Source organism: Scomber japonicus, chromosome 13 (assembly GCF_027409825.1).
Source record: "Scomber japonicus isolate fScoJap1 chromosome 13, fScoJap1.pri, whole genome shotgun sequence".
NCBI lineage: Eukaryota > Metazoa > Chordata > Actinopteri > Scombriformes > Scombridae > Scomber > Scomber japonicus.
The window spans coordinates 20,997,805-21,021,865 of record NC_070590.1 but is presented as its reverse complement, the minus strand read 5'-3'; the positions used below and the strand labels follow the sequence as shown (position 1 = coordinate 21,021,865).

Sequence of the window (24,061 nt, the reverse complement as noted above, 5' to 3'; positions counted from 1 at the left end):
ATTCATGTCTCCTCGTGAGTATCAGTAGAAACACAGCACAGCTGTTCAGACACTGAGGTGTTCCCCTGAGAGAACGACTCCACGCTCTGAAGTTTATTTGTTAATTAATGAAACCAAGCCAGCTGCAGTGGTGGAAAGCCTTCAAGGTTTCCCCCAGGCTCCACCTCAACTGCAAAGGAAATCAGTGTACACAAAACTGGATCATATGGGTGTCAAAAAAAAGTCTTTACACAGAGTATTGTTTCTTATAAATTATATTTTAGGGTGTATAAAATAAGGTGAAAATGGGGGTAACAGTCTTTGTGCACATACATATACAGCAGTTTCATGCAGAAAATTTGGCAGTTTCATCATATGAAAGAAGGTGCTGTTGTACATAGTGTCGGTATATCCATGCATACACATCACCATGAAAGTGTATTATATAAAATCCACCGTTTGTCTGAAACAACTTCAGCTTCGTCAACCGTAGTTTATCTTTAATGATGAGTCTTATTTCCTTTTTTCAAATGCTGATTAATGGCATTTGTATGTAGCTTTAACTGTTTGAGTTTGGGATATAATGTCAAACAGAATTAGTTCCATTAAGGTTCAAGGAGTGGAAAAAGGCTGAATTTTAATGCACAAGGTGGGTCAACTAGTTATTTAATGCTATTAACTATAATGATATAAAGCACTGGTAATGTTGAGTTTGAAGTTGAGCAAGAAAGAATGTACATTTAAACACACAGATGGGAAAAAAAAAAAAAAAGACTGAATGGAATGACATCAAAGCATCAAATCCTGTGGTGACGTGCATGCAATCAGTCATTTCTTCAATTTATATAATTCACAGTTCACGGTTCAGGAGCTGGAGTCAATCCCAGCACACTGTAGGTGGAAGAGACAACAGTCCGTTTATTTACTATCACACAATCACATTCACACCTTTCAGTATAAGTTAAGTCACCTGACTTAAACATGTCCAGAAAGAAAGATTTCACATACAACAGACGCATTGTGCTGCATAATGACCAACAACTGATCTTCAAGCCCTGTGGAAAGAATGCAACCCATACTGTTATTTAAAAAGTTTAAAAATGAAAAACACTTGGGTATAGACAGATTTTACATCCATGTATGCACTTGTTTGGGTTTGTGAGGTGTAAAAGAGAAAGGAAATGACGCCACATCTTTTACGTTAATAAAAACATGTTATATTAAAAAATAATAATAATTTCAGTCCACAAAAGGTCGTCCAGTGACCTTCACAGTGATGGCAGTAGTTTCCTGTAAACCTGGAAATCTGATTCCCCAGAGGGAGTTTTAGTCTCTTTACATGTACACTGGTTAACTCATGGCTCATGTTTGGAGCAGGTGTTCCTTCAGTTGATGCACAGTAAAAGAAAAGAAGCTGTGCAGTCGTTAGTGAGCATATCCAAGTGTGATGTGTGCAGTGGGTCATCGTTAGTGTCCTGTATCCAGGTCCCTCATGTATTCCTGAAGAGCCTGCAGCCTGGCATCAATCTCCGACAGCTCAGCGCCTGTATCCATGGAGCCATCTGGGGTTTGGAGATGGAAAATGATAAGATGCTGGAATTGTTTTTTTAAGAAGTAGAATGATTGAAAATCATTACAATACAGTAAAAATAAGACTTGTGATGGGTCACCTTTGTCCTTCATTCTGTGTGTCGGAGTGCTACATAATGGCTTCCTGGTCAGATGGCCTCCTCTGGACTATGAACAGATAAATCACACATTAAAGTTCAACAGAAGTTAAAGCGTCTTTAGCTTCAATACTGTGATGAATTTTCCTGTGAAACTGAATATTTGAGTAGAGGCATTTAAATCAAATCCTTTGCATTTGATTTGACTAAAAAGTGGCTGACAGAGGACTGCACTCTTCCTCCCCCGTTGTTAGATGAGGAGGAGGATGATGAGGAAGAGTTTTTGTCCACTGATATCCAAACACACCTCTTTTCCTATCTCTTTACATTACATTAATAACGTGACACTCACCACACTGGGGCCATTGAAAGTCTGTTTTCTTCCCCTGTAAACACAGAAAACATTCAAATAAGCAGTTAAAACAAAACTTCACACACAGCGTAATCCCAAACGCTGAACTTCACCTGAACATAGTATTGGCCATTTCGTCCATATCCACTAACGAGCTTTCGGATGAGTTCCTACTCCCTCTGCGCTCCAGAGATAAACTCCTGCCTCTGCTGCCAGACCGGGTCATGTGAGGATAGGCCTCTCTGGAACGTGAGCGCCCTCTCTCAGGGACAATGGGTGACGTCAGCATGTCCCTCCGCACTTTCCTCTGTCTGACACAGGACGCAGGGTTGACAGTAATGATACCACATCAAATACGGGTGTATAGTCAAACATGTCGGACGAAATATAAAAGGAAACCAACTTTTTGAGGTCTGCTTCCTTCTGCCTGCGCTGTCTGTCCTGGATGTAAGCGGTTGGGTCAAAGCGTGCCCGTGACCCTGCAAGATAGTAGGTAGCAAAACTGAGATCTAATTACCCTTTGCAAACAAAACAAATAAATAGAATCTGAACATTAAATGTATCTTTACACTACAAATACGTTGTTACATAGCAACAACATCATGACGAGAGCTGGTACCCGTAGGAGAAGGTGACGGCCTCGGTATCCGGGCACGAGGTCCCGAGGAGTCCGCTCTTCTTCCTCTCTCCTCTGACCTTTGCCCTCTGTCCTCCATCCGTTCTCTGGATCCCGAGCGAGCCCTGACGTTCCCGTACCTTCTCTCGCGGGAGAGAGAGCGATAGATTTCCCCATCAACTCGAGAGCTGGCGCGACCAGAAACAGGCGTCACTCTCCTGCAGGCACATGAAGAGGGTATGAACTCAGTGAGTAAATAAGATTTAAGATATGAAAATGTTTAGTCCATATTGTAAGTGAAAGATTGAAAGAGTAAAGAGAATAAGGATATAGTACACGCTTAGATTGTCTAACCCTCTCCGTAGTAGCGCCAGTTCGTTGGTGAGACTCTTGACACGAACGCGGAGAGCCAACTCAGACGACCTCAGCTCCTCCAACTAACCAGCGCAGGGGGGAAAAAAAAGTTAAAACTATGAGGGTGACAGATGAAACATCATCATCATGTCCATTTCAACAGCAGAAGGGGTCCACCTGCTCCATCAGGAGTCGCTGCTCCTGGCATCTCTTGCTCGCTGATCGTTGACTTTTGGCCCTCTCCTTGACAAGCTGCTCCTCCAGCGTTCTCACCACATCTCTGCCCCTCCGGTCCTCTCGTGCAGGCATGGATCCATCACCACTGATCTGCAGTCGCTCCAGCATCTTGGCTATTGCCTCTTTCTCTTCTTTCACCAGAGTGAGCCTTTAAGATAGTAGGAGACATTGTAAAAAAAAAAAAAAAAAAACACAAACAAAGAAAAAGTCCAACATTCCTTCATATCAATCATGGTGATGTTAAGGTAACCTACTCTGCTCGTAGTCGGTGTATTTCCAGTTCTGCAGATTTATTAACTCCATGAGAGGTGAGAGCGCTGAGCTCAGCCCTCAGAGCTCTTATTTCCTTCTGCAGCACAGCCGGGTCAGGCTTACCAACATAGGGCAGCGGCAAGGGGTAGTGTATCCTGTAAATACAAAATAATAAGCAAACCAAGACAGTTATTCCCACAGATGCAAGCAACATACACATTTATTTTGTTTTATTTAACTGTATGGACTTTGCCAAAGACACCAACCTGTCAAACTCCACAGTGTAAATGAGGATTAGATATCTTTTGGCAGTGAGAGCAGATGACTGCTGATGGCTGCGAGGGCGACTAACCACTCCAGCTTTTCTGTTACGAAGCAGCTCCAGGTCAGCATAGGTCAGGAGGTCGAGTGTAACAGAATCACTCATCTGCAGAAAAAGCTCAAGTTAACTTCGTATCATCAGAGAGGGAATAGATTTCATGTCCAGATATCATTGGGAGGAGGGGACTTATAAAGGATTGTTAATGTTTTAATGACATCTTAATTATAACTATTACTTTTATATGTCTGCTCAACACTTACATGTGCAGCAAGAAAATAAACAAAAACATTTAAATACACAAAATTAGTTCAAATTATGTGTTTTTCTCAGAGGAAAAAGTCTCTTAGTTGACATCAGATAAAACACAGAGCTGTTTTTTGTCTGTTGCTGCTGAATAATTTTTGTAGTTGATGATTTTTGTTGAAGCCACTGAACATGTCCCACACAGACAGTACTGAGTGTCCTGTGTCTGTCCACTTGAGAGTGAGTCGTAATGTACCAACATTTCCAACAGTTTCTTTTATTTTCCTCCAGCCTCCCCTCGACCTCTGTTCTTGTGTGTGAATGAAAAGGAGAAAGGGAACAGGACAGCTCAGGATAACTGTAGATTTTTCGCTCAAGTGGAAACGTTGAAGTTGAATGAACACGTCTCTGCCTCGGCTCACACAGCCTGGAGCGAATCTGTGTCTGTTCACATCTCTCTATTGGCTCTGTGTGCACTTGAGCTACCTCTATGTTATTTTCTGCATCACAAATGCACCTTTAGACATACCTTTCTAACAGCTGATTCCAACATGCTACAGAAAATGGGAAACTGCTTGAAGTTGCCAGTTTTGCGGGTGAGATCTTCAATGTCTGTGAAAAAAAGAAGAATTAAATAGCATGAATGGGACTATTTGTGCCTGCAATGACATTAAATCTAAGATCATCTGATGCTACTTACATGCTGGATCAAACTCCCCCCTCCATTGATCTGCTGTCATAGAGTCAGAGACTTCCACTATCAGCACACCCTTCTCCAGCTCTACCTTCACAGCAAACTCCACTCCACGAAATATGATATCCTCCATTATCTCAGAGCCCTCCTCCATCGCGCGGGCTCTGTGGAGGAGAAATAAAATGATTTCTATGAATTCAGTTGGATCTGTTACTGGCTGATTCTACAGTCTTCTCTGTGATAAACAACATGTCACAGAGCATCTGAAGGAACACCTAGATCTAAAGCCTGATCAAAACCATAACTTTCAGCATCTTGCTCAGTCTGCTGAGGATTTCACACGTCCAACGGTGGGTTCATGGTCCATTACCCTAAAATATTTAGTTCACTGTCATAGAAGACTGAAACCATGAAATAATCACATTTAAGAAGCTAGAATCAGAGAATTTGGACTTTAATTCTTAAAAAAAAAAAGACAATTGATTATCATTAATTGACTCATCGTTGCAGGACTATATTTATATGACAGTAAACTGAATATCTTTGTACTGTGGATGAAACGAGACATTTGAGAACATTACTTTGGGCTTTGGGAAACTGTGAATCGGCATGTTTTACCATTTTCTGACATTTAAAGGCCCATACAACTAATCGATTAGTTGAGAAAATAGTTGACAGATTAATAGATTGTGACAATAATCGTTAGTTGCAGCTCTGGAAGATTTTTTGCTCCACTGTAGAATAGGATGAGCTGAGCCAGACTGATACATCGGTTAGTCAATATTATCGGCTGATACTGGCCTATCACTTATATATTCGTATCAGCATATACGTTGTCCGATATGCATTGATATTTTATTTCAAATTATATAGGAAGCATTTAATGTATATTTCATCATTTTTCTTAATTCAAGTTTAATATATACATACGTTTGTAAAAAAAAAAATATGCATTTTATGTATATATAAGATTATCAACCAATATATTGAAATCTGAATTTTTTAATTCCCTATTATCGGTATCAGTCAGGCTCCTTAAATGTGAATATTTGCAGTTTTTTTTCTGATAGACTGAACAAAACAAGCTGTTGTCACTTTTTTCTATCAGATCATAATAATGATTATTGGTTAATGGAAGATAATGTTATCTTATATTCTTGATTACTGATTAGGTAAATAATCTTTAGTTGTAGCCCTTGATGGAGGTGTTTTTATCTTTAATTCATGACTACATAATAGAGCTTTTTTAACATATTTATGTCATTATTGTGGCTTTCTGTCCTGTCTCACACAGCCTGTCATGCCCTAAACACACCACGGGGGGCGATAGCGAATCGGTTCGAAAAGGTCTCATCGTTTTTATTGAAAAGTTCAGGTTGATGGCTCATTTATGATCCCATGTGGAGGACTCGGTGCAGGTCTCCAATCATGTTTTACGAGGTAAGTTATGAACTGTGTCGCTTTCGCTACATTATAACGCCGTTTAAAGATTCACTTTCTCCCGTGAAACAGAGAGAAAGAGACAGTGTTACCTTTATGTTTCAGCGCACAGTCGAACACAGCAGCCCAGCCTGTTTAGCTTGTTCTCAGCACTCTCGTTAGTTCAGTTTGAGGCTCTTGAAGCTCATAAACGCGGATTTTCTCCTGATTCTCCAGTAATTTGTCGACTACAGTGAACAACATCTCCGCTCTAGTAACTCGTCGTTAGCTACGGTTAGCTAGCATGGACGTTGCCATTAGTGAGCAGCTAGTCAAACCGACTTATTTGTGAAGTGAAGCTCGTACCGTCTCCCGGTGTGGTGATAACCGGCAAAGAAAAAAGACGGTAACGTTACCTTTGGGTGCAGCGATGCTCCGTTAGTGAGGTTTAAGTTGTCAACTACGGAGCTGCTTGGTGGGAAAACATCGCGGTGAGTTAGCCAGGTTAGGTTAAATGAAGCTGCTGGGTTGATGCGACACACTCCAGTTCAGAGACTGTTTGTAAACCACCGGCACCGTGGAGACCGGAGACTGGAGCGGTTCAACAACCGGGAACCGTTAAATTCTTCTTCTTCACTTTGCTCTGCCTCCGCTGCTTCTTCTTCTTCTATATTTAGACAGAGGCTCGATATCGCTCAGGGTTACTGCTGCCCTCCACAGGTCAGAAAGAGACACTGCAGACACACAGGCTAACCGAGTAATAAAGAGACATGACCTCAAACAAACAAATTAACAAACAAACAGTAATAACAAAATTAACAAATAAACAGTAACAAACAAATTAACAAATAAACAGTAACCAAATTAACAAACAAACGAATGAACAAATAAACAGTAACAAACGAATTAACAAATAAACAGTAACAAACGAATTAACAAAAAGAGGGTAACACAAACAAACAGTAACAAACCAATTAACAAACAATCAAATTAACAAACAGATGGTAACAAACAGTAACAAACAAATTAATAAACAAATTAACAAACAGACAGTAACAAACACATTAACAAACATTAACAAACAAATTAACAGACAGACTAACAAACAAACAGTGATAAACAAACAGTTACAAATAGTAACTAACAAATTAACAAACAGTAACTAACAAACAGTAACCAATAATTTAACAAACAGACAGTAACAAACACATTAACAAACATGGTAACAAACAAACAGTATCTCCACAGTACAGCAGGGTAAAACATGTACAGTCTATGGGGTACAAGATAAGGCTAAAAATACTATAATAGTGGAGGAGGAAAAGTATATTTTGCATTTTATACATTATTTGACATTTATTTTCCCTGGTAGGTTTGTTTTTGTTAGAGATGGTTAAGACAATAAAAAACAGAGGGGCCAGTACAGCAGGATGGGTTGGAACTTTTTACATTTAGGACAGTATTAGCAGTATATATATGTGTATACATACTGCTAGAATAATAATGAAAGATACATTTTCTACTTGGTAATTTACAGTATTGTGTCTGAACAAACTTCCCTGTTGTCATTATAAGCATCAATGTGCTCACTGATGCTGTTTTGTTAAGTGGTTGATAGCACATTTACAGAAAACAAGTGCTTCCTGTAAATGTTTGATAAATGTTTGCACCTGTTGCCTAAGATCAGAGCTGACCCTGTCCTCTGCACGTCTTCACTCAGTCTTAGTGAAGGGCTGTTTCCACGGAGACGTTGTTCACCCGTAAGGAAAAAAAAACTTGAGTGACTGAGTCTGAAGTCTGAGGTCCTCACCGCCGGTTTGTAGAGAAAAACACAGGTGGTGCAGGAGTGTGACCTGGAGTGTGAGTGTGTGTGTGTGTGTGTGTGTGTGTGTGCTGAAGAATGACTGTCAGCTCATGAGGACTGAAGATTTTGGTCTTCCCATGCAGAACTCCGCATGGAAGAAACACAAAAGTTGCGGGACTTCATCTCTTCTTCCTATGACCCCCAAGAACCCTCAGCAGTGGCTTCAGGTGGTCGGACATGCAGGTTTGTTTATCTTGCCTTTTGCTTCACTATCTCAAGTAAAAAGATTCTCAAAAGTAACTCACTGTTTTTTTGCGTCTCTCTCTTCTGAGTCTCGTTTTCCTTGCTCCTCTTTACAGGAAGCTTTCATGTTGGGGATTATGGTACGCTGCTGAAGAGGTTTTGTGAAGGGGAGCAACAGTGTTACCTGAAGCTAATGGAGGACACTTTGAGACCCTTTGTCCCAGCCTACTATGGTGTAGTGCAGCGGGATGAGCAGGATTACAACATGATGGATAACTTGCTGACCCATTTTAACACACCCGCCATCATGGACTGCAAGATGGGCAGCCGGTAAGTTTGTATAAATAGTAGTTAACGTCACTGGGAGCAACTGAATGAATTTCCATTTGACATCTAGTGATACAGCAGATCAGCAGAAATAGAACAGATTATTCCTCAATATATAACAAATGAGTATCTTTAATGACAGATTAAGTAAGTACATTTTGTGCTCTTTGAAGCTTTATTTTTTTGTATAATGAGCCTTAAGTACAAATTATATGCAAGTGACAGACTCCAGTCTTTAAAGCAGTCTGTTTAATGTCAGCACATACCAGGAGGAGGAGCTACTGATGGCCCAAGAGCGGCCCCAGCCTCGTAAGGACATGTATGAGAAGATGGTGACCGTGGACCCAGAGGCTCCAACAGATCAGGAACGAGCCCAACAGGCAGTGCTAAAAACCAGGTACATGCAGTGGAGGGAGACCCTGAGCTCCACAGCAACTCTGGGTTTCCGTATCGAAGGATTCAGGGTAAGCTCCAAAGTGATGTCATGGTTATTGAATTCATAGGTATGAATAAAGTGTAAATTCTCCTAGGTTGATAATCTTTGAAAAAATACAGTTAGTTTTTTGCTGCAATAAACATATTATTTTGTTGTAATTCCTTAATGTGTGTTAATGTCCTGTACAGAAAGCTAACGAAGAATGTCACACAAACTTCAAAAGGACCAAAAGCAGAGAACAAGTGATGGAAGCCCTCGGCAACTTTGTCGAGTCCAATACCCACATTGTGGTAAGTGTGACCTTCACTGACTTTGATTTACTTGTGTATTTCTCTTTCTTTCGTCTCTTGTTAATCTTGTGTCATTCTCTACAGTGGGGCTATCTGAGACGGTTAAAACAGTTGCGGCAGGCATTAGAGACGTCCAACTTCTTCAAGACACATGAGGTTAGACGTGTGATAGTTCTGTTGAACAGTGTATTCGATGTATACTGCACACTGATCTTGTTCCAAAAGAGCTATATTGGAAATGCACCATGTATTTTTGAGCCTATTTTTTGTCTTACACTTGTCCCTGCAGGTTGTAGGTAGTTCTTTACTGTTTGTGCACGACTGGAACGGACGAACAGGCATCTGGATGATTGACTTTGGAAAGACAGTGGCTTTGCCGGCACCCCTCACCTTGGACCACCGCACTCCCTGGGTGGAGGGCAATCGAGAAGATGGCTACCTGTGGGGTCTGGACAACCTCATTGATATACTGGCCAACATGCTGCCACTGACCTGAAGATAACGTGAAAAAGATGTGTGGAAATGTACTCTCAATCCTTCTTTCACTTCTTGTTGTGATTGCAGATGGATTGGTTTCTGAAATGGTTGTTGTCTGAATTGAGGAAATGAACTTTAGGGAAATATGGTAATGAGGGTGTAAAATGGAAGATGTGGTTGATTACAATAACAAGAAACATTGCAAAAAATAACTGAAAGCTGTAATTTGCGCTATTACGCAAAGAAATACTTTCCAGAACAGACTTTTTTAAATCAGGCCCAAGTCTCTGTTTAAATGAAATCAGTAATTTATGAGATCCTTGAACAACCTGAGCCTTTCCAGTAAATCCAGTGTGACCGCTGATTAGAGCAATACTCAGCTGCACTGCACTGACACTGAGCCAAGCACAGTCTCAGTTTCCAGCTTCACCAGGAGACATCCGGCTCTACTGTGTTGAGATGTCTCATTATTTCAGGACACGTAGCACTTGCAATTATGAGGCAAAAATATGGACGCCTCCTCTGACTTGAGATGATCAGTAGTTAAAATATCACAGTGTCATTAAAATGGTGCTAAAACTACAATGCCAAAAAGTGCACTGCTATTTCATTATTTCATTGCTATTTCACCATCACTTAATGTTTAAATGCATCATTTGCATAAATATGATTTTGGCTTGTGGCTTATTACACATTGACACATTCACATTAGATTGTTAAAAAAAACATTCCCCTTTGAATACTTTGGTGATAGGATCCTGCTGTTAAGAAATTTTAACTTCATAGTTTAGACTAGTTTTAGTCCCACAATATTAGACCTTTGCATATACTATAGTGATTTATGGGGTTGATGGTTTAATTTTATTACATTTTATATTATTTTCAGGCTTGTCTTTGTACTTTTAATTAACTTTTATGAGGAATGAACAGCTGTTAAATGTTTTTGTCTCATCTAAAAGTACAACTTAAGACAGAAAGGTAGCAACAGTGGTTAAACATTATATTATGCATTGTTACTATGATCGGTAATATTGCAAGACAATATTTCTACATTAATCAATTTAATTACCATTGATTAGAATTTATGCTTTTATATGCTGTCAACAAAATGACTATAATGAATTTATGATTAGATTGTTATCTGTGTCACATTGACTCTCCTCATTTATTCTCTCTGTTGGTGACATCTTAACAAAAACTCTCTGGTTGAAATGTGCATCTGTCTCAGTGTCAGTTATTGATTGCAGTGAAGAAGCTGTTTTTCCCTTCTGAGAAACAACGGTCAATTACATTTAATGTGTGTACTATGTTTTGGATCACTGAAAATAATCAAACAGATTGTGATCTCTGCATTTCAGCTTTCAAACCCAATCAACTAAAATAATTAACAAACTGCAGATTTATTCTGGATTAAGTTAACCTTTTGGCTAAATTCAACACCCATAAATAGGCCAATAATAAACACATTTAAAAAAAAAAAAGTATTTAACTAACTTGCATGAATTTGAGAGTATTTGAAAAGGGAAATTTGTGCCAGTGTCATATTTAGATTATGGGTTTACTGAATTTTTAACATGCAAAGTTGAATCTTTTATGACAAAAACACAAATGGACATGTACATTTTTGGTTTGTTAAATACATTTCAAAATGAAAGGAGAAATATGTGGCACTGACAAAATGGGTGCTGCAGTCCAGATTCAAAATATTGGAGAGAGTTGTCTCCGTCGTCCCCTCCTCCACATACTCAAATCTCATGCAGGTTTTTAGGTCGGCTGGAGTTTGTTCGCTTGCTTTCTGCTGCAGCACACTAATGATCAGGTTGAATGGGCTGTGGGCCGAAATCACACAAGACCAAAACAAAAACAGATATTCTGTACCAAATTTCAAAGGAGAGCAAACTGGCTATAGTATTTTAGCCAGTATTTCAACTTGTTTCTTCAATCTCTGATAACATATTGTGGTAATTTTGTGACTTAATACTGTGAATACATATTGGTCCTTTAATCTCATCATCTAAAAAAAAAGTAATTATATGTTGCATTGTTTGGTTGTTGTTGACCATGCTGTAATTTAGTTTGGTGTAAGTCAAGAAACATATTACATCAGTGCTTTCACTTGCGTTTAAAGAAATTAAATGATCATGTTAACAGATTGATGTGCAACCCAGTCAAAATCACACACATCAGAATATTAATCAAACTGAAGCTGAACACCTGATACAGGGCTGGCTGGTGAGATGAAGGCAGATGTGCTCTCTGTCTTTCACACCTGTCCTCTACGGGCACAGGTCACCCCTGCCCTTACTTGCTGCACCACACAAGATTAAAGCAATGACAACAGAGAAACTGAGAGTCATCCTCAACAAATCCTCCCACACAGTCTGCAGCAACAACAAAAAGCCCTCTGAGAGGGTCTGCAAGCTGCACAGTACAACCACAGTCTGATCTGTTGGATACTGAGCAAAACCCACTGGAGCAGTTTAAAGCCGAGTACCCACTCGACCTTGTTGTGGCGCTCCTTTAATGTTTTTAACACAGCTGAGAACTAGCCTCAGCTGCAGAGAGGAGTCCAGATTGACTTCAGTCGGGACTTGAAATTCCTTGTTCCATGCTTAGTAGATGGAAACAGAGTGATTCAAGGACAAGTTATTTAAAGCAAATCTTTAGTCACTTGAAGCTCTTTCAGCAGACGCAAAATGAAGGTGTGATGAAGGCTTGAAAAGAGGAGTAATGCTTTGAAAATGAATAGATGACAGCACAAATCAGGGTGTGCTCAAAGACAGAGAGGGGTGGGCAGGGGATGATGTCAGTGTGTGACAGATGAAACATCACACAGCCTCTCAGTTTGCACAGAAAACTCAAGGGGCTTCCTCTCCCTGGTCATTGTTCAGCAGATCCATAGGAACACAGCAGACCAGCAGCGCTCAGGGAACAAGAACAGGTACGTTCAGGTAGGTTTTTTTTTTTATTACTTTAAACTTTGACTATGAAATCTGTGTACATTAGGCCTACATATCATAAACAGCTACTGGCTAATTAGTGTTTCTGAATTATTTAGTGTTTACTAATCATTGACTACTAATTTAACCACAGCCAAGCATGTTGTCAATCAGAGTTTTGTGGTTTAAAATATCTTTTGCATGAATAAACAATACAATTGAAATAATAAAATATGTCAATTTTAGTAAACATACCTAAAATGTAGATATTGAGATTTTTTTTCCTCTTTGTTTTGTTACAGATGCATAATTTGTCTCCTAAATGATCAAAGCATGGCCCAGTAGCCTCTTCCAAGAGATGCTTTTTCAGCCAAATGTATCGCTGTGTATGTGAACAAGATGTGTTTCATATAGTCAGCGCATGTATGTTGTGTGGTGGGTGATGCATGCAGCGTGTACAGTGAGTGTGTGACTTGGCAACACTGGCAGAAGCAGTGCATGTTGTTGCAGTGGTGTATCTGTGCTGCTGCTGTGGTCATGGCTCAGAGGAGGGCTGCTGGTGGCTGCTGCTGCCCCAGGGCACCAATGAATGAAGACAACGCCCGTTTCTGCCTGCTGGCCGGGCTCATCCTGCTGTACATGTTGTGCGGGGCAGCCATCTTCTCAGCCCTGGAGCACCCCTTTGAGCTCCATGCCCGCCGCCTCTGGAAGCAGCAGCTTGACAACTTCACCCAGAGATACAGGGTCAACCTGGGGGCCCTGCACACTCTGCTGCGCCAGTACGAGGAGGCAAATGGAGCTGGGATCAGAGTGGATGCGTTGAGGCCCCGCTGGGACTTTTCTGGAGCTTTCTACTTTGTAGGCACAGTAGTTTCCACTATTGGTAAGTCTCACAGCATTTCTGACATGCTGCTTTAGAAGTTCTTAGTTGTTCCTTATGATATACCAACTCCAGAACTGTGCTGTGTTTCATCCATGACCTTTGAACCTTTTATTTTTCTTTTCTAGGCTTTGGCATGACCACGCCAGCGACCATAGCCGGGAAAATATTCCTGATCTTCTATGGCCTGATTGGCTGTGCTGCCACCATCCTCTTCTTTAACCTCTTCCTAGAGAGGATCATCACAATGTTAGCGTACATCATGCGCTGGTGTCATGAGCGTCGGTTGCGGTGTGCTGGGGTTGGGGTTATGTCGAGTGGGGAGGAGCAGTCCCGGGAGGATGACAGCTTAGAAGGTTGGAAACCTTCGGTCTATTATGTGATGCTGATTTTGGGAGTCGCTTCAATTGTGATTGCATGCAGTGCGTCCACTCTGTACAGCTCCATGGAGAACTGGAGCTACGTGGACTCCCTTTACTTCTGTTTTGTGGCCTTTAGCACCATCGGCTTCGGGGACCTGGTAAGCAGCCAGAGACAGCAGTACGAGTCTCAGGAGGCCTACCGGCTCGGGAACTGCCTTTTCATCTTAATGGGAGTATGTTGCATCTACTCACTTTTTAATGTCATTTCTATAATCATCAAGCAAACTCTCAACTGGATCCTGGGTAAGCTGGTCTGTTCTGGGCAGCATCAGTCCTGCTCCTGCTCTACATCTGGCTGCTGGTGGCTCTGCTGCCCCTGCCTCCATAAGAAAAATCGTAGCCACAGGCGTCCGCCTGCACACCTCAGGCAAAAACGCTTAAAACGCAACACTGTGCAGCCTGTTTCATCCCATTGCCCTGCAGGAAGACACCCCTACACAGATGGCTCAGTGGAGACAGTGTGTGACAGTGAGACAGATGCTGGTGCAGTGGCCGATGGGGTTTATGTAGGCCGCCGACTGTCGGGGGAGATGATCTCTGTCAATGAGTTCATGGTGTCCAATAAGGTGTCTCTGGCACTGCTGCAGAAGCAGCTGAGTGAAACAGCTCATCAGGGCCCACGGCAAAGCTACGGCCATCAAAATGGATTCTCTGGTGGCGTGGGGGCCTTAGCCATCATGAATAATCGCCTACAGGAAACCAGTGTGGATAGGTAGCACCAAATTATATAACATAAAGTAGTCTTGTATGCTTTGGGCTTTCCTGACTGTGTGAATTTGAGAAAGTCAATAATTTGTCCTCTTAGTAAGACAAAACCAAATTCTCACAATAAAATAATTAGCATCTTTTCATCGTCTCTCTGAGCAATTTCAGTGGAAGTCTATGCAGATAATAGCAGACCTCCAGCATGGATTCTGGACATCAAATAATTGTTTGCATTTTGCTCTGAGAGGAGAGAGAGAGAGCTAAAAGACGAATGCAATTTGAAGAATTCAGCATTACTGTGAAGAGCAGTCTGATGTCCTCAAGTGATTGGCTCAGACAAAGGCAATCAGATGAAAGAAGCAGTGGAGGACCACTTTAAGGGGATGGCTGATTTAAGAGTGCTGCACATGTCCCCTGGGCTCCTCGACGAATATCCTTGTAATGATGGTGTTAGTCAGTATTAGTGCGCATGTAGACATGAACACCATATCTATAGTCTCCTCTTAGATAGGCGGCATATATAAAACATGTTGAGTTGTGATTTGTGTTTGAAAAGGAGCTCCTCAAACACACTACAGCAACTCCCGAGCACTGAGAAAGAAACATTTTAATTTGTTGATTGCTTGCAAGTCACCCATCTTGCTTCATCAATGCATGTCATTGAAATTCACAGTAATCATGAAAGAGTGCTGAGATCCCAGGTTTTGAAAAGAGCATGTCTAATCAAACGTGGCCTGTAGAGGACATCCTTATGTTAATAAGTGCTGTACAGACAGTTGCAGGATCGCATCAACAGAGTGGGGAGTACCATTTGGACTCTCCTTGGCTAGCTGGAGGAGATCCTTCACTATGCAAGAAAACCCATTTGAATCAGTTTTGTGTCATTTTGTCTCGTCTATGGCAGATTTTTATCAGTGCTTTGCTTTCGATGATGAGTATAAGGAGAAAAGCTTCCTCTTTAGCAATCTTTAGAGTAGACAAAATCATGCTTGATAATTGTCTTCACTGTTAATAATTTCAAAACAATGAGATAAGTAGTTTAGTCAGTTACTGTGGGTAAAAATACTGCATGTAGTCCATCAAATATTCTTTATTTAGGTTGAAAACAATCATAACTCTTTAACATGTAATGTCTATACACAGAAACTCACTCACTGAAATAATACAACAATGCAGCATTATGTTGATAAAATGACCCATCCTGAAACTGACCCCTTCTGATGCTTGTTTTTTGTTTTATCAAATATATAACAGATGAATAAGGCAGCACAGTATATATCCAACTTATGGAAAAAATACATTTCACATGCACTGTACTTAAGAATGGCTTCAGAAATATGTTTCATTGTAAAGAAAGAATTGCAAAAAATGTGTTTTTGTTGAATCTTGTATTTTAAAATAGATTCTAATTGGTCAGTAAATATAGATTTCAGCGTATATTTGGATACTTTCAAAAATTGGTTTACCAAAACTAATTCAATTTGTAAGTAATAATCAACATGCTGTATACCTCTTTTGATTACAATGTAACAAATTAACAGAATTTCCAAACATCACTAAGCCACATAGATCTGATTCTACAGGTTTAAAATACACACACATTTGTAAAAGTAAACACCTCTTCAGAAAGCTTTTAGACAGGGTGTGAAATGTATTTTTTCTTGACCCAATGAGATTTGAGAGTTGAGTGCGGTGTGTGGAGTTTAGTGGCGTCTAGTGGAACTTAGCAGAAATTGAAAATGGAAATAAGTAAGTTTATACTCTATATAGGGCACTTTCACATTTTTTGTGAATTTCATGGCCACTGTAGATTGTCCTAGACACTTGGAAAGGCAGAGGGGTGTATTTAGTTACCACTAGATATCACTAAATCCAGCACAGTGCACCTTTAATTAGCCAAATATAATATTTAATCAATGTTTATTTGCCTGTCAACCATGAGGGAAAAAGATACATTTGTGCATTCCAAAATAGCACTGATAACATATCCTGTTGAAACTAAATAAATATATATGTTAGCTGTAATCTAACTTATGCCAAGCACTGACAATATTTTACACTTTCCCCTCCTATTGAGGAAAGGCTGGTCAACAAGCTGAAAGTCTTTATAAATATGATTATCACCTTTAAAATACAGCCTTACATATACTCACATGTTTCACTATATCTGATGAAAATGTACAATTTCACAGTTGGTTGATGTTCAGTTTTACAGGCTGTCGTTTGAAATTATCATCTCTTCACTTAATATGAGGCAGAGGTTTGTTGCTGGGTCAGTGTCTCTGAGTAAGTTTTACAAAATATCCTTGTATAAATATAAAATGTAACAGGCTTTATTACATCTATTTTTGCATTGTATTTGTTCTGACAAGATGCTGCTTGCTAGCATGATGTAAACAAACAACCCTGTCTTTTTGACATCTCCCTTTTTGTCAAATTGCACACATGAAGACAACAGTTAATACTGACATTAATTACAGTCCCTCCATCCTTTGTGGCAAAATGCAGCCGGGCTTCTCAGGAGCCTCCCAGTCCCTGGATGGACAGGTAAAGGAGGAACTAGTGAGAAATATACTGTGCATACTGATATAACATGTCTTCTAATGGTTGCAATGGGACAGATGATTACTTTATACTTACATTTGGTGTGGGCTTGTGTGTCTCTCTTTGTTGATAGTAAGCAGAAATAATGCAGTTTCTTCTGTAACACACAGCAGTAACAGGATGTAATTTCCAATAACAGTGTATGCACTCACACACAAATACACATGCTCAGACATAAACACATGTTACGTCTCTTACTTGCTCTGTATGCCTCCACCTGGTGGTAAACCAGGGATGACGGTGGATGCGAGGACTGTGAGGACGGACAGTAGGTCAGGCTCCTCTCCTCTGGCACACAGCTCATCATAAATCTCTGTCAAATATTAGAACAATAGAAACAGGTGTACAAGCACATTGGTGTAATTTTTCTTGAAATGATATATGCAGCTTGAAGAAGAAGGCTGATGTTATTCTATATTTTTTCTCATTGTCAACAAAAAAATATGTGTCAATCAATAACTTCTGACTTCAGTACCTGGCAATTTGTTTCTATAGACTAACATATTAATAAAAGGTTACATATGGATTTTTTTAGTTTGTTATTATTTGTACTAATATAAAGTAATTTCCCTTCACAGCTGGGCACTGCAGCTTTTAGCTAAACTTAATAAAACAGGAGTAAATAGTGCACCTGTTGGGGACTATTTTTAGCAGCAAATCAATACACATCTGGTGTTAGCGACTATTTAGGACACCAGATAAGAGGTATTGCACACTAAAATGTGTTTTTATGACTGTACTGTAATGGAAGACAAACATGCTAGTGTCAATATTGACTTCGACACCAAATTTATGAAAATCAGCATTTCATTGGTTGAAAATGGCTCAAATTATCATCTGCTGTTTAAAATCAGCCCGATAAGATGGGGGGCCAATGCTGATGTAGAGTTGACTTTTTAGGAGTTTGCTAAGTCATGCAAATTCATATAAATGGTGGATTGATAACATCCACCTTTCCCATCCACGCAATCGAGAAAGACAGGACTTAAGGATTCAACATTGGCGCTGGCCTGCTGGAGGGGATTGATTTCTGTCTGTGACTGTCCACAGAGCTGCTGGTATCAACAAAAAAAAAGAAAACAAAATCCTCCTCGCATCTCCCTCTGCAGCTCTTCAATTCTCTGACTGTCTGTTCCTGCAGTTATCAGCGGGTCAAATCTTATTTTAAAATGTTAAATCACAGTGTAGTTTTGGAGCTCTTTGTCATAGAGGATTACACTATTGATATGCTTACAATACTTATACCTACTGACTAGGATCAAATCATTGTTGGTTTTGGTCTCTTTTCATTGGATTTGTTGACAATAATGAAATATAGAATAATGCAGCTTATTCCTTAATCCTTTAAAGGATAAAAATGGAGGACTGGTAAGAGAGAACTTGATTGATTTATCTTTGTATTAAAAAAAGAAAATCCCTTCACAGCTGTCTGCCCTCATAAAACACTGTTAATATTTCAGCAGTAAACTATAAAAAACAAGGTGTCTGGATACCTAATATGACATTATAGTGCCTACAGCCTCTTTTGTATAACAACACACCTGCTACTTTTGACTCCAGCAGGTCCTCTAGCTCAGCCTCCTGGTGCAGTGCCTCTGCTGACAGCTGGGGGGCTCCAGGGAAGCAGAGCAGGATGATGCTAATGTTGTCCAAACTGCCCTGTGGAGCAAAGAAGCATCAACAGAGGTGAGCAATGATGGCAGAGCCTACAGGTCATATAAACATTATTTCATCCTGGGTGAACTGTGTTAGACATAGATCTTTTTCACCTCAGGGGTTGCACACCAGTGTCACACAGATGCAGTGGAGCAGCAAAATGTAAATGGAGTGTGGAAGAAGCGGTGACATTTTGAGGTCATTGTGCATCTCCAAGCTGCAGCCTTGTTACATAACAGAGTGATTTGATGGACATGATGGCCAAACAGAGTGCTGCTTGGCTGCCCACATGTGGCCCATGTTTATTCTGATGTTTTTCTTTGCTTTGACAAAACACAAGGCAGGCTATTAATGTAGTTTCATTTATTAATTACCTTTAAGTTAATCTAAAAGGTCACAATTTAATGCTCTTCTGCTGATAAACTGCTTGACAAACTAATTCACATATTCTATAGCTTGGTTACTGTATGGTGAAAAACTACGTATTAGAGCTCGCTGTCTTGAAATAATTGTTCTTCCTCATTAGTCTGAAATGATTTCTCATATAAAGACGGTACAACAAACAATTCTATGTTATTGAACAACCTTCAACTGCCTGACACTCTCAAAGTGAGAGGTGCTGACATGAATCCTCACAGGACCCCAGCATAATCTCTTCTAACCTGTTTTGACATCTCTGCAGTCTATTTTAAGGTGGTTTGCCTGACTATTATGCCATGAACAGCCGCCACAGTCTAAATGAATCTGAACTGAAGCTCTGGCAGAAGTTGCTATTCTCTGATTAATGATTACATGTCTGAAAAGGGTCACCAAACAGAGCTTAATAACAGCCTTTAGCTCACATCTCTCACATTTCTGCTGTTTTGAGTGAATGAGCTTTAAAATCTACTTTACACTACCTGCCCAACTCCAAACAGCAGACTACCTGGTGAAGAAAGTGAAACATCCAGCTAAAGAGGTATATATTATTGTAAAGAGTTGGAAGAAACCTAAACAAAAGGAACACTGTGCTTACATTGACCTGCTGTAATGCTAATATTACTGTATATCTGCTAAATAAACAACTAAGTACTTAACAATTTGCCAACCTTTAAAGGTGATGTGACCAATCAAGTCATTTAAATTCAGTATGTGGAAAGAAATAACCACACCAACAAATCTTCAGATTATTGTAAGAAAAACTAAGAGGATCCAGCTCATTCCCTGCTGGAGCTCAGCCCTCTTCACAAACTATCCACAACATCTCATCTTTCTAAAATGTGACTCAGCCCATTACAGCAATACTGAAACTGTAAAATATGGAGCAAAATACATTTTGTACAATTTCTCATCCCACTAAATGTATTACCTGTCCAATCAAAGCAGTTGGACAGAAAAGTTAGATGAGAAGTGAGTGAGTGAGTTTTTTGAAAGCCTCAATAAAATGAATATGGAAGATAAATTGGGATTGATTTGGTTTGTTTACTATTAATCAAATAGAAAGTTATTTTTATAAAGCCAAGCTTTTTTCTCAGACCCTGGCAGCCTTCAAATCCATCCAAACTAACTCAACAGTCATAGTTGAAGGGATTATGTTATTACATAAAATCCACAGCCCATTAAAAATGATGTAACTCGGTTTTCAACTGAAATTGTAATTTGTGTTTATAATCAGTTAAAAGTATTTTTAGTTTAACTCCAGAGCAACATTCAAAAGTGCACAGTGGAGCTGGATCACTTTGTAATATAATGGGATAGTAGCAGGTTCTGACCTTATAGAGACAGAGGTCAATAACTTGAGTGCAGACATCTCTCAGGTCAGTGCAGACACGCAGCCGGTTGTGGATAAAAGCACACAGCTCTTCGTTGCTGATGGTGTCCCACACCCCATCACAGGCGAGCACCAGGAACTCATCTGCTGGAGAGCGCTCCACCACACACACCTCTGGCTCTGGTGAGACCATCTGCTGGCTGGGTGTCCGGTTCTCTGCCCCCTTGTAGCTGAAGTCCCCCAGGGCACGGGAGACTGCCAAGGAGCCATTGATCCGTTGGATGGACACGGAGCCTCCTGCGCTCTCGATACGCTCTTTCTCCAGAGGACAGTAAGGTTTGTGGTCCTCAGTGGAGAAGCAAACCTGGCCAGAGCGACACAGCATGGCCCTCGAGTCACCACAGTTGGCGAAGTAGATGTAATATGGTGAGATCAAAGTGGCTACCACGGTGGTGCCACCTCTCTCCCATCCTTCACGGCGTGCCACAGAGTGGAGGTGCTTGTCTGTTTGCAGGAAGCCCTCTGTGATGGCTCCTTTCACCCTTTCTGGGTCGTCCTCTGGTCCCATTCCACCTGCGTGCACAAAGATACAGTGATTTATATATTATTATAATTCAACAAATAAAACACATTGTTAGATGTATACAATACAAGGATACAATAAAGAATTATCAGCCATAATATTGATATCTGATAATAGGGAGCATTCATCAGCCATTATAAGAACAGCTTTTTCTCTGTGTATTCCCTTATAAAAGACTCCAGCATCTTTGATTACATTTTTATATATTACATTTATATATTTCAATCATTTTTATATCCATCAATTCACCTGTGGCCAGCATGTGACCCAGGAGGTGCTGGGAGCAGTATTGTGCCACCGTGCTGCCTGCGTGACCATCGAACACAGCAAAGAAGCTCCAGTCAGCCAGCTCTCCACCTAGCTGTGGCACACAATTGTGAAAGTCTTCCATGTTGGCCCTCCAGCCCTGCATGCTTCCCAGGGCATAGGTGAGGCCCCAGCGGGCACAGCCCTCCTCTGTCAGCTTGTCCAAGACCGGCCGGTCCAGATAGGGGCTGGGGATAACCTCCTCTTTCTCCCCCTCCCCTGGCTGCTCTCCCTCTGCTGCTCCTCCACGGCCCCCTTTGAAGAAAGAGCTGACCCTCTTTTCAGTCTCTTTCACCAGCTGACGCACAAACGCAGGCATCTCCACGCTGCCCTTCCTGGATGTCCTCATGGCTCTTATGCAAAGCTGATGCGTGGGGAATCTGCTTTTGTCCCTGCCTCAGTGTTTACGGCCTGATGCTGGGCCTGTGCCGTGTCTTCGTAGCCCTGCTGCTCCAGGGCTCAGAGCATGGCTGCGTGCACTGATGGATGTTCTCTGTGCTAGCTGCTCACCCTCCTCTCCCTTCTCATCTCCTTCTCCTTCTCTGGAGACCTCAGTGATCAGTGCTCTCTCCTCCACTCATCCTTCCTCTCCTCCTTGTTTGGTCTCTCCTTTCTGTGCTGCTGTGATTTCACCTTCTCCCTCGCTTTTTCATAGCTCTTCCCTCTTTCACCAGCTCTCCCCTCGCCTTGTTATTTTCCCTGCCTCCTCTGTGATTGGCTGGCTATTTGTGTTCACCAATCCCTGCCTGGTTTGCATCAACGCTCTCTCACTGTCCTCCTGTCAGCAGCTCCGGACCCACCCACCCTCTCTGATAATCTCAACCTTTGATCGGTCTGGATTAAGGGCTTGTGGTGCTGTGGATTATAGGACAGTCGGCCATTTAGCACACAGTGTGTGTCTGATGAAGGAAAGAGGAGACACAGAGACACTGGAGGAGGCAGGGAAGAAAGAAGGCTTATTTTCATAATGCGCACAGATGATTTCATTCAACTGATATTTCACTTTTGTGTATTAAACATGATGACAGAGCTTGTACACACCTCTGCAGGGATTCATATCTGATCATGTGCCAACACTGACAGACCATTAAAACCTGAAATCAGCTGCACTCCTTCATTTTTTACTTTAATTTGAAGTCAGGCTGGATTGAACAATTATTTTGCTTTTGGTGACACTGAACCTCATTAAATTTAGATTAAAGATTGCTTCATGTCTAATCTGTTTATTTCATTTTGAACAAGCAGAAATTAGATTTTGGTTTTGTCTGCTTAAATCTGTGCAGTCAGCAGGGATGACATCACCACTCTTTGTAATTTTCCACATACTTTGATTTAAAGGCTGACACTTGCTGCCAGTTGTGCTACTCTGACCAAGCAGGAAAGGTTGGACATCTCCTTAGTCATGATGGTGTTTCAACAGCTCAGTCTCAGAGGTACAAGCAATAGAAAACAAACCTGTGAGTATGTTTGTGATCAAAATACCCTGGAGGAAAATGTTTTTCTAGATTGACATTTCTATTCACTGCTGCAAAAATGTGCAGTTACATAGCCGGATATTAGTTTGAGCAGCAACGTCATACTGCAGAAAAATTAATCTGAATGTAATCTTTGTCAAAACATGAGCAAACATGCTCTGAAATGGCTAACAGGATTTTCAGCAAATCCATGAGAAGGACATACTATAACCAGTACAGCACATGATGCTAAAAATAATCATAATCTAGATGATATGTACAATAGACATTTCAAACAAAGCCATCTGCCTGCAACATGAGAATATCTGCTTCTAAAAACAAATTAAAGTATTGATCAATATCTTTCCAACTATAAGATGCAAGTTATTTGGTAACAACTTACAGTGTTGAGAGGAGTGTGTGGTCCAGGTTTTGGTCTGACTGACACTGAGGTGTCATCAGAGACAGTTGCAAGGAGCTAAAATGAAAGGCGACATAATTCTGAGATAATGTGCTGTGCAGAGAAATATGCCTTTGTATCTTTCTTCCATGCATTTAAATGTTGATAAGTAAATCATCTAAGGTGTTTCACTATTAGAGTATGCTTTGTTATGATTCAAGCTCTATTATAAATTCATTAGTTTGTTATGAAAGCTGCATACTCAGCTGGAGGAGATACTGCAGCAACCTACTAACACTGGTTGTGTTCTTATTAATAATGTTTGGTGACTAATTTTACATTAAAAGCAGTTCCTCACTAACTGTGAAGGTCTCTGGGTTCAGGTCAACCACCAACTGGCAGACAAACCATGAAAGTCTCTGAAAGCTGAGGGGCAAGTACATGTATGCTGATGTCTCAAGTTCCCACTTTGTGTGTGTATGTGTGAGTGTGAGTGTGAGTGTGAATCCAAACAGGGGGTATCCAATACAGGATAAAATTAGGCTAGCCAGGCCTTATATCGCTGACAGAGCTGGGGTGGCCAAAAAAAGCCTGAGGTGCAAGCCAGCAAGCTCAAGACAGAGAGGAGAGCAAGCAGGACTGCCGCTGAA

General features: G+C 40.7%; 4 protein-coding genes across 5 annotated transcripts; 2 read left to right on the top strand and 2 right to left on the bottom strand.

Annotated features, from left to right (window-relative positions):
• Positions 1-272: 272 nt before the first annotated feature.
• Positions 273-6,781, bottom strand: ccdc61 (coiled-coil domain containing 61). Of its 2 annotated transcripts, none has more exons than XM_053331425.1 (13): positions 6,552-6,781; positions 4,723-4,880; positions 4,552-4,634; positions 3,724-3,884; positions 3,460-3,612; positions 3,146-3,353; positions 2,951-3,051; positions 2,618-2,832; positions 2,402-2,477; positions 2,112-2,309; positions 1,999-2,032; positions 1,650-1,716; positions 273-1,541 (listed from the first exon to the last, which is right to left on the bottom strand). In XM_053331425.1, the coding sequence occupies exons 2-13, from the start codon at positions 4,868-4,870 to the stop codon at positions 1,447-1,449; spliced, it is 1,539 nt and encodes a 512-aa protein (XP_053187400.1). In that variant the 5' UTR covers positions 4,871-4,880; positions 6,552-6,781; the 3' UTR covers positions 273-1,446. The 2 variants fall into 2 exon arrangements, with proteins under 2 accessions (XP_053187400.1, XP_053187401.1); XM_053331426.1 differs by having other exon boundaries at positions 2,969-3,051.
• Positions 6,038-10,905, top strand: itpkca (inositol-trisphosphate 3-kinase Ca). Its single transcript, XM_053332001.1, has 7 exons — positions 6,038-6,156; positions 8,083-8,182; positions 8,299-8,512; positions 8,769-8,973; positions 9,134-9,235; positions 9,320-9,391; positions 9,525-10,905. Exons 1-7 carry the CDS (start codon positions 6,115-6,117, stop codon positions 9,729-9,731), a joined length of 942 nt encoding a protein of 313 aa, XP_053187976.1. The 5' UTR covers positions 6,038-6,114; the 3' UTR covers positions 9,732-10,905.
• A 2,331-nt stretch (positions 10,906-13,236) lies between these two features.
• kcnk12l (potassium channel, subfamily K, member 12 like) lies at positions 13,237-14,669 on the top strand. The gene is made up of 3 exons (XM_053331893.1): positions 13,237-13,534; positions 13,660-14,204; positions 14,352-14,669. Exons 1-3 carry the CDS (start codon positions 13,237-13,239, stop codon positions 14,667-14,669), a joined length of 1,161 nt encoding a protein of 386 aa, XP_053187868.1.
• A 2,394-nt stretch (positions 14,670-17,063) lies between these two features.
• Positions 17,064-21,906, bottom strand: ppm1nb (protein phosphatase, Mg2+/Mn2+ dependent, 1Nb (putative)). The gene is made up of 6 exons (XM_053331650.1): positions 21,501-21,906; positions 20,670-21,241; positions 18,804-18,921; positions 17,461-17,575; positions 17,299-17,359; positions 17,064-17,193 (listed from the first exon to the last, which is right to left on the bottom strand). Exons 1-6 carry the CDS (start codon positions 21,904-21,906, stop codon positions 17,176-17,178), a joined length of 1,290 nt encoding a protein of 429 aa, XP_053187625.1. The 3' UTR covers positions 17,064-17,175.
• Between the last annotated feature and the right edge of the window lie 2,155 nt (positions 21,907-24,061).